At 34.2% G+C, this 10,611-nt stretch overlaps 2 protein-coding genes across 3 annotated transcripts; one reads left to right on the top strand and one right to left on the bottom strand.

Annotated features, from left to right (window-relative positions):
• Window positions 1–507: 507 nt before the first annotated feature.
• LOC112743405 (uncharacterized) lies at window positions 508–3,765 on the top strand. Its single transcript, XM_025792617.1, has one exon. It carries the CDS (start codon window positions 508–510, stop codon window positions 3,763–3,765), a length of 3,258 nt encoding a protein of 1,085 aa, XP_025648402.1.
• Window positions 3,766–4,497: 732 nt separating this feature from the next.
• On the bottom strand, window positions 4,498–7,920 carry LOC112744715 (receptor-like protein EIX1). Of its 2 annotated transcripts, none has more exons than XM_072215263.1 (2): window positions 7,127–7,920; window positions 4,498–5,046 (listed from the first exon to the last, which is right to left on the bottom strand). In XM_072215263.1, the coding sequence occupies exons 1-2, from the start codon at window positions 7,802–7,804 to the stop codon at window positions 5,011–5,013; spliced, it is 714 nt and encodes a 237-aa protein (XP_072071364.1). In that variant the 5' UTR covers window positions 7,805–7,920; the 3' UTR covers window positions 4,498–5,010. The 2 variants fall into 2 exon arrangements, with proteins under 2 accessions (XP_072071364.1, XP_025650200.1); XM_025794415.2 differs by having other exon boundaries at window positions 4,498–5,549; window positions 7,127–7,915.
• Between the last annotated feature and the right edge of the window lie 2,691 nt (window positions 7,921–10,611).

Here is a 10,611-nt window from a genome sequence, read left to right as displayed (position 1 = left end):
ATATGAACAATTCATAAAGAAATAAGATTAGTAAAATCAAGTTTCGTATAAGTTTACCGATTTTGAAAGCTAACTACTCAAGCAAATAGAAAACAAAGATGAATAGAGGTCATTAAGGATTCAAAGTCTAGTAAGACAACTTCGATCATTGGAAGCATACTATTTCTTTTCTTAGTTGATTGGTAAAATCAAATAGACCAAGTCTACTTATCTTGAAAGCTAACTACTCAAGCAAACAGAAAACAGAAATGAATAAAGGGATTTGATTATTGGATTCAAAGTCTTGCAAGTTGAACGGCACCTAACAAATTACTATTAAGAGGAAGAACGGCAATGCCGGCCCTTTTTTTATTTAAATAGAAAAAGCCCTGCAAATGCCACAATAGTTTTAGGCTTCGTATAAAGATGTCTGCATGTGAGTTTTTACTTAGTTTTAAACTTCTAGATATAAATGCAAACTCCATTCCCTATATTTGGTGTGTACTCTTAGCCCTCCCTCTTTAAAAAATGAGAATATCGTTGAATACCTTTGGATATGTAGTGCTTCTCCTATTCACAGTAACTGCTGACTTATGTTTGTGCAGAAACTCAACTTCATTTGGGAGCAATGAGCAAGAGAGCCAGGCTCTTCTCACCTTCAAAAATAGCCTTCTAAGTTTCTTCGATTTTGATCCATCCTCACCACCTATACTTCCATCATGGGAAGGCCATGAATGCTGCCAGTGGGAAGGCATAGCTTGCAACAATGTTACTGGACATGTTGTCAAGATTGAACTCAACAGCGGTTGTGTGTCATGCCTTTCATGGGAAGACACTGCTTATATAGAACCAAACTATATTGACTCTTCACCTGATTTGTATGCTGAACACTTGAATCCATCTCTGTTGCACTTAAAACACTTGAGCCATTTGGATTTGAGTGCAGTTTTACTTTATTCGAGTCCGGTAAAGCTCCTTGGTTCTATGCAACAACTTAGATATCTTTCTCTCTGCACTGAGTTTGAAGACATGATTCCCAGCAGTATTGGAAACCTCACCAATTTGCGTGTTCTTCACATCAATAACATCTATGGGGCTTATTCTGATGATCTTAGTTGGCTTGCTCAACTTTCATCATTACAATACCTTGGATTCTTTCGTGTTAATCTTTCCATGGCACACAATTTGTTTCAGGTACTTAACATGCTTCCTTCTTTGACTCAGATACACCTATTTGATTGTGGGCTTGGAAACATGCCAATTCCTCTTCTTCCAATTAATCTCACGAATCTAACACATGTTCAAGTCCTTAATATTGCATCCAATGATATCCAAGATCCAATCCTAGATGCTTTCAGAAACATGACTTCCATTGAAGTTCTTGACATTTCAGAAAACAACTTGACTTCACTGCCACATTGGTTGGATAAATTTAATAATCTTGTTGGTATGTTCCTTGCTAACAACAGATTTTCTGGTCGGTTTCTTCCTGATATTCAAAACGCGACCATTAGAGACTCCGACCATAGTAATACCAATTCATGTTCTGATAGGTTTTTTCCTAATCTTCAAAACATGACCTTCATTAGAGTCTTTGATCTTAGTAATACCAATCTCTGTTCTGTACCTTCATGGTTAAGTAAATGTAAGAGCCTTGTGAAGTTAGGCCTTGCACACAATTTTCTTCACGGATCAATTCCGTATGCTCTAAGAAATTTGACATCCCTCACAGTTCTTGACCTCTCTGATAACAAACTCACTTCAATTCCAATTTGGTTAGGTGAGTTAAAGAGTCTTATCCATCTCTCTCTTGAAAGCAATGATATCACTAGTTTAGAGGAGGGTTCTCTAGCATCAATTTTGGGAAATATGTGTCACTTAAAAGAATTTTATTTGCCTGGATACAAGCTTCAAGGAGAGGTATTTGCCAGTAATTCAAATATATCTGGCTGCAACAACTATGATTTGGAGGTGTTAGATTTGAGTTATAACAACTTCAGTGGTATGTTACCAAGCTGGTTGGGGAAATTTAAAAATTTAAATTACCTTGATCTCAGCTCAAATTCGTTTTCTGGCCCCATTCTACATAGTCTTGGAGAACTGGTGAATCTCACATGCTTGGACCTTTCTTCTAACTTATTTAATGGTGTTATTCCTTGGAGTATTGGGAAGCTTGAAAACCTAGGCACACTAGATCTTTCATCCAACTTCTTTACTGGTGTCATTCCTTGGAGTATTGGGAAGCTTGAAAACCTAGGCACACTAGATCTTTCATCCAACTTCTTTACTGGTGTCATTCCTTGGAGTCTTGGAAAACTTGAAAATGCAGAATTTATGAACCTTGCTAGTAACCATTTGTATGGGAACATTCCAGATAGTCTTGGACAACTCAAAAATCTGTATACCCTTAATCTTTCTTCTAACTCTTTGGAAGGACCAATTAGCTATTTAAAAGGATGGACTGCAATGAAGAGTCTTAGCACCTTGTCTCTCTCCAATAACCAAATCGATGGATCGATTCCAGAAAACCTTGGTGAGATAATGCCTAGTTTGAGGTACTTGTCACTTGATAATAACCATATAAATGGTTCAATTCCAACTTCATTGTGCAAACTCAAAGCATTGGTGGCTATTGATATTTCCAACAACAAATTATCTGGTAGAATTCCAGATTGTCAAAGAGATGGACTTATAGAAGAAATTGATTTGTCATCAAACAACTTATCAGGTGTCATTCCAAACTCTATCTGGAATATGTCATCATTGGTGTGGTTGCATTTGAACAAGAATAGTCTTCATGGAGAACTTTCACTGTCCTTAAACTTCAAAAAACTGCTGATCTTGGATCTTGGTGAGAATCAATTATCGGGTTCCATATCTTCGTGGAAGAATGACACATTTCCCACGCTTCAAATTCTTAGATTGCGGGGAAACATGTTCAATGGTACTGTCCCTTCAAACTTGTGCCAATTTGCTAAATTGAAAATATTGGACCTTGCTAACAATGATTTAAGAGGTCCAATACCTCATTGCATTGGCAATATTACAGGAATGGTTTCAGAAACCGAAATCCTTCCAAATGGGGCACTGTTCAATGGCACCAAGCAATGGAATCAAGAGGATGTCAAGCAAGTCATCAAGGGAAGAGAGCTTGATTACACTAAAAATTTGGTTTTTTTAACCAACTTGGACTTGTCAAACAATAGCTTGGAGGGACCAATTCCTAAAGAACTATCTTCACTTTCAGGATTACTTGGACTGAATTTGTCTTATAATAATCTGTCTGGAGAGATACCTGCAATGATAGGAGATATGAGGTCCCTGGAATCTCTTGATTTCTCTCATAACCACTTGTTTGGTGCTATTCCAAGTAGCATGTCCAGTTTAACTTTTCTTAGCCACTTGAACTTGTCAAACAACAACTTTTCAGGTCCAATTCCAAGAGGTAACCAGTTCCAGGTTCTTGATGATCCACTTGTTTACTCTGGCAATCCATTTCTCTGTGGAGTTCCACTTAAAACAATCTGCCCTGGTGATGATTCTCATCAAGATCCTCATGGTGGAGGCTCTGAAGATGAAGTTGGAGAAAATGACAAGTCAGATAAAATATTATTTTACTCTGTCATAGCCGTTGGCTTTGCAACTGGCTTTTGGGGAATTATTGGTGTTTTGTATCTCAAGAAGAATTGGAGGTATGCTTGCTTTGGATATGTGGATGAGGTAGCAGATAGAATTTATGTTGCAATTGCATTGAAAGTAGCAAAACTGAAGAACAGGTTGCAGTGAAAGTACCTTGATGGGTGACATTGGCACATCATGAATATTCTGAAGCCTGCTTTCTAGTTTTTACCTCTTATTAGAATGTTTCACCTCAATTCAAATAAGGCATTTCCAGAAATACTATCTTTTGTTGGCATGTTTTTGTATTTGGATTTGGTATTTTGGTTGCTGGTTATACTTTGAGTGCTCTCTTTGGTTGTTCATTTGTATCCACTACAGACACCTTTCTTTGTCTTTGTGATGCTAGTTTCATTTTAGCTTCTTTTTTTATTTTTATTTTAAATTACAATTTAATTAACTTGATTTTACACGTATGATTGAAATTTTCTCACAAGTTTCCATTTAAAATGAAATTATTACAGTTGGATTTAGTAGCAGATCGACTAAGATTATCAGATGCAATTATTTTACCTTTTTATTTATTAGTAGTAGTAGTAGCTGTAATAAACCACATAATTTTGCATACTGATATTCAACAAATTTTAAGGAATAAAGGATTTATACACAGCTCTCTAAGCAATATTGTCATTCATTTTCTCTTGATTCTTGTTATATTTATATATATTCTGTTATTTCCAGATGAAGTTAAAAACTTAAAATCCTCCTCATACTTGCTATCAATCATATATAGTAGATTGTTGTTAGTTTTCAGAGTTACCTCACTTTAATATTATGCAATTGTAATACGTATCAACTTTAAATTTTTTAGCACCAGAAACATATAAAACCTACTTGCAATTTTACCATAAATGTGAGCGGTAATTGATATAAAACAAAAGAAAGAAAAAAATGATTTCTTTAAACAAATCTCACTAAAAACATAGCTTTAATAATCTAGAAGCACACCAATCTTATTTAACATTAAGATCTACTACATGGATGAGGAATGAGGATGGTGAAAATCAATCTTCAGACTTAAAAATATGACTACTTCCTCTTCATCATTTCCTTCAATATGACTACTTTCAAGATAACTGCAACATAGATCTTGTCAGCTACCTTGTCCACATATCCAAAGCAAACATACCTCCAGTTCTTTTTGAAATACAAGACCCCAATAATTCCCCAGAAACCGGTTGCAAAGCCAAGAGCTATGACTGAGTAAAACAACTCTGTCTAGCTTGTCATTTTCCCTATCTTCTTTTTTATAGCCTTCTATATCATGAACATGATGAGGACCATCACCAGGACAATGTTTTGGAAGTGGAGCTCCACAGAGATATTGGTTACCAGTGTAACTGAGTGGATCATTTAAGACTTGAAACTGATTTTCATCTGGAATTGGTCCTGAAAGGTTGTTGTATGATAAATTCAAGTGACTCAAAAAATATTTAAGTCAATCATACTCTTTGGAATAGTACCAGAAAGAAAGATGATTATGAGACAAGTCAATAGATTCCAACGACTTCATGTCTCCAATCATCTTAGGAATCTCCCCAAAGAAATCATTGAAGGACAAATTGAGTCCAATCAATCTTGAAAGAGAAGATATTTCGGCAGGAATTGATCCAGACAAAAAATTGTTTGACAAGTCCAAGTTGACTACATATTTCAAGTTTCTAATGTAATCAAGTTCACTGCCTTTGATGACTTGCTTCACAACCTCATTGCCCCACCCACTTGATTCTCCCAAAGATAATGAATTATATGCTGAAATCATTCCTGTAATATTGCCAACGCAATGAGGAATTGGACCTACTAAATTATTTTCAGCAAGGTCCAAGATTTGCAATGCAGCAACTTTACAGAAACTTGAAGGGATGCCACCATGTAAAAAGTTTCTCCTCATCCTGCCATTCCAAGAAGGTATGACACCTGTTAGTTGATTCTACCCAAGATCTAACAGTGTCAATTCTTTCATGTTTGTCAAGGATGAAGGAAGTTTTCCTTGAAACTTGTTATTATTCAAATGCAGCCACTCCAATGATGACAGATTCCAAATTGTGCTTGGAATTTCGCTTGATAACTTATTGTTAGAAACATCAAAACTGTACAAGGATTCAAGTTTGCCCAATGAAATCGGCAATGAACCATTTATAAGGTTATCATGAAGAAACAAGGAGTGTAATTTTGGCATTTTGTCTTGAAGACTTTCTGGAATGGATCCAATTATTTGATTATAAGAGAGATCCAAGCTCATGAGGCTCATGAGCTGGGGCCATGAATTTATTAAATCATTGAGTGTGCCTTGCAAGTAGTTATAAGAAAGATCAGGCCCTTGCAGACTCTTGAGTTGACCCAAGTTTTGAGAAATTTCACCACTAAAATAATTAGAAGAAAGATCAAGGTTTTGTAGATTCACAAGTTTTGCAAGACTTTGGGGTATTGATCCATTTAAAATGTTACTTCCAAGATTTAACACACTCAATTTTGTCAAATTTCCAATAGAAAAAAGGAATGGGACCGGAGAATGAATTTGACCTCAAATCAAGGTACTTTAAATTTTTAAATTGTCCCAACCAACTTGAAAAAAGACCAACAAATTCATTGTCACTCAAACTCATGTACTCTAAGGCATAGCTATTACAGCTAGATAGAGTTCCTTTGTTTTTGAAAGCAAACCCTTGACAATTGCTTTCGGACAAATCAAAGACTTCTAGATGACATAGATTGCTCAAAGTTGATGAAAGAAAATCGTCTTCCACTGAAGTGAAATTATTCTCAGAAAGAACTAGATAAACAAGACTCTTTAACTCGCCTAACCACAATAGAAGTGAGATCAAGGTGTTGTTGGAAAGACTAAGATGTGTGAGAGAAGTCAAATTTCGTAAAGCATAAGGAACTGAACCATAAAGCAGATTACTCGAAAGTTCTAAGCTAACAAGGTTTTCAAACCTCCCCAACCACAATGGCATTGTTGGACTCAGACTGTTTTCACTCAAGTCGAGGGACCTAATGGAAGTCTGTTCTGAAGAGTAGAAGGAAGTTCACCAGAAAGACCACAGTCTTGAAGGGATAGTACTTGAAGGTTATCAAAATGAGCAAACCATAGAGGCAACCAAGTTAAATTCTAATTATGAGAAAGCTGGAGGTCTTTAATGGAGGTCAGATTTCTCAAAGGATCAAGGACCGTAACATTGTTGAAAGACAAATCCAGGTTGACAAGATTTTGAAGTTGGGCTAACCATGGCGGCACAAAGCTTAGAAGGTTGCCTGAGATGCGAAGGACTTTGATGGAAGTGATGTTCCGAAAAGCATGTAGAACTGGTGAGTCTTGATTAAGACCATTCCATGCAAGGTTGAGGAGTTGGAGACGGGTGAGATTTGTGAGAGGAAAAATCGGATCAGAAACAAGTGATGAAGACACTTGTCCAAGGCCACATGCAGGTAGGTGTAAGTGTAAGAGAGAAGGAAGCGTGTTAAGTACCTTAAACAGATCCAGGGAAAGATCCACACCACCCAAGCCAAGGTATTGTAATGAGGAAAGTGGAGCGAGCCAAGTACTGTCAGTAGTGTTGGTGAGAGTGAGACCTGCGAGATAAAGAGTACGTAAGTTGGTGAGGTTTCCAATGCTGCTACTGGGAATAGTGGTCACTAATGGCGAAGAAGAATCGTCATAGACTCCTCCTTGCAGAGAAAGATAGCGTAGGCTTTGCATAGAAGCAAGGAATGTTGTTGGAGTCCGATTAATAAAAACAACTCCAGAAAGATCTAAGTAAATCAAATGTTGAAGTTGTGAGAGATACGGATTAACATCTTCCAAAGTAAATGTCACACTTGGGAAGCAATAATAATCATGGTCAGTTTTAAAAAATAAGAAACAGAGATCGTTGAGATCAAGCATGACAATATGTCCAATGACATTGTCGCAGGCTATGTCTTCCCAATCACAGCAATCACCATCGCCTTCCCACGATAGAAGGCGATTCTCTCCCGCCTTGAGTGGTAGCTCAAAGAAGGTCAAACGTCTTTTGAAATTGAGAAGAGCCTCTCTTTCTAGTTGAAGGCAGCCATACGAACCTCCAATTTGAGTGATGAGCAGCACTATCAAATTCAAAACCACAGTAAAAGCAATAGCGTTGTTGGAGTATTGCTTTCTTCTCATTTTCTCGACGGAAACTGAAACTGAAAACTGAAATAATGTTACAAAATATTTGAAAAGGCAAAAGATACGTATGTAGTGTGGTGTTGATATGGATGGATATACAACTCCTCCAGCATCCACATATTTATAGGGTCTCAAAAATGATGTGCTTATCTAGTAAACTAGAGAATAAAATATCTCTATTGTCTCATGCAATCTTTCCTACAAAAGACTTCATTAATTATTTCAAAATTTCCTAAAAAGAAATATATTTTCACTTTATTATTGTTAACTACAAAAATAAAATATCCAGTCGTAATGAGAATCTTACTCCATCCTTTATTTATAAAATAAATATTAAAAATAAATTCAGTTACACATATATTCTCGTTAATACGTGAATATATATTATCATTATTATCGGTGAATCTTACATTTTTTCTTATACTGAAGTAAAAAAAAAGAAGTAACATGTTTTCTTTTCTAATTTAAAAAAATTTTAAAGTTATTTCTAACAATTGATTTGACTCAATTTTATTTTTAAAATTAAAATAAATTTTAATTTTATTACATCTATTAAATTTTTTACAATTAATAAATAGTCACTTTATCTTTTCAGATTTATCTCTGTACGCATCATAATTATTTTATCTCTATCATTATCAACTAGTAGCAAAATTTTATACCAAATAAAGAATAACTGTCTAAATAATTTTGATATAGACTCCACTTAAAATAAGTTTGTCTAACTTCATTTAGAGTATTATTACAAAATTTGAAGTCATTTTTTAAAATCTTGTTGCAAATAATTAAAATAAACTTTTTATTAAATTTGACTCTTTAAAATTTTAAAAGTTGTATCCCACTTTTTTTCATAAATTATTAGAATTGTAAAACTATCAATTAGAGTTGATATTATTAAAGTTATATTTTTTCTTCTTAAAATATTAGTCTTCTTTTTTAAAAAAAGCTTTAATTTTTCATCATTATAGTAGTAGAAAATTGGAAATATATAAATCATAAAATATTTAAAAAAATTATAGTTAGAATGATAAATATTTATTACAATAATTGTTGAATATTTGAATGTCTTTGTTTAGAAAAAAATTCTAACAAAAAAATCATAAAGAATAAAATAATACTAAGTTAAGTAGTTAAGAAAAAATTTACAAAATTAAAAATTTAAAAAGTTTATGAAATTTTGGAAGAGTTTTGTGGTTTTATGCAAGGTTGTCCAATTCGCGAGTCTAAGTAAACTCGTTGAGCTGACCTAGACTCGACTCGCGAGTTAACTCGTAGACTCGTACGAGTTCACCTGTTATGAAGTTTTATATATATATATTTACTCAATTCTAACCTTTCAAAATTAATAATATCAATCTTAAAGCACATAATAAATTAAAATAATAGCATACATTATAACAAATACTTTAAAATACATATTCAAATCCTCTATAATTATTCTTATTCAAATACAACATAGAACACACAAAATAAAAAATTCTAAATCTGTAATACTAAATCTTTAATTGAACATTGAACAATATCAAATAATCAAATTAACTCTAATCAAAATAATTAATTACTAATCAACCACGAATGGATGAACCATCTGGCCATCTAACATAAATGATAAGCAATAGGCTAAAATTAAAAGCAATAAAATTAAAAAAAAAAAAAAAAAAAAAACTAAATCAAGAAGCAAAGGCTCAAAGAAAGGGCAAAAGGCATACAAAAAATAGAGGATATAGAAAAAAAGAAGGGGCAAAGTCCCAGCAACAGTAGATCGAAGACAAGGGTGCAGCAGGCAGCAGTGGTGAGGGAGCAACAACAACACAAAACAACGGTGACAAATAGTCATGGATTTCACGACGTTGCAAACCAGAGCAGAGATATGACTGTAGGAGAAGCAGTCGAACTCGTAAACGGTGATAGCATGATGGAGTTGCGGATAGTGGAGATGTGAATAATACAAAGCAGAAGGCAACATAGGTAAAATTCACAAAGACAATGGCGCAAATTAGAGTAGGGGTAACAGACGCAGTCGAACAACAGTAGCTCGACGGGGAACGGCGACTGCGGCAGAACATGGAGAAAGTGAGACTTGAGAGAAACGACGCAGATGAGAGAGTTGTGAGTGAGTTTTCTTTCATTCTTTGGGAGTGTTATCGTATCCCTAATAAAAAAAAATGTTTTTTTTTTGTTTCAAAATGACGGTTTTTTGAGCAAAAATGAAGAAAAACACAAACTCACTAACTCGGTCTTAGACTCACGAGTTTGTCCGAATTTAATCGAGTCTAGCCGAGTTTACTCACGATAGAGTCTATACCCGAGTCAACTCGATTCCATTTCTAAACTCGTAAACTCGTACGAGTTTACGAGTTAACTCGAGAGTTTGAAAACAATGATTTTATGTTTATTTAATTGAGTTTTTTAGTTAGTCGAAATTTAAAAAACCAAATTATCTAGGTCCATTTCATCTATTAATTCAATATATGTTATATATTATTATAATTGAATATGAATTTAAATTCTGATACTCTAAGATAATTAAGTTAGAGAACTAAAATATCAACCAATTAAACAATCAATCCTACATATAATAAAACTACTATTTTTTTTTTTCCAAAAAATTTGGAACCCTCATCGCCTAAACAAAGATCCGCGGATGTGTTATCAACACTATCCTTCACTCCTCCCCAACCAACCTCTACCACATACATATCATTGTTCTTTCTTTTTCTTCTTTTTTTATTATTATTATTATTATTATTATTATTATTATTATTATTATTAGGATTAAATACGATTTTAGTCCGTAAGATATA

Source organism: Arachis hypogaea, chromosome 14 (genome assembly GCF_003086295.3).
Source record: "Arachis hypogaea cultivar Tifrunner chromosome 14, arahy.Tifrunner.gnm2.J5K5, whole genome shotgun sequence".
NCBI lineage: Eukaryota > Viridiplantae > Streptophyta > Magnoliopsida > Fabales > Fabaceae > Arachis > Arachis hypogaea.
Note: the sequence above shows the minus strand (reverse complement) of the source record. Positions and strands in the feature narration are given on the sequence as shown.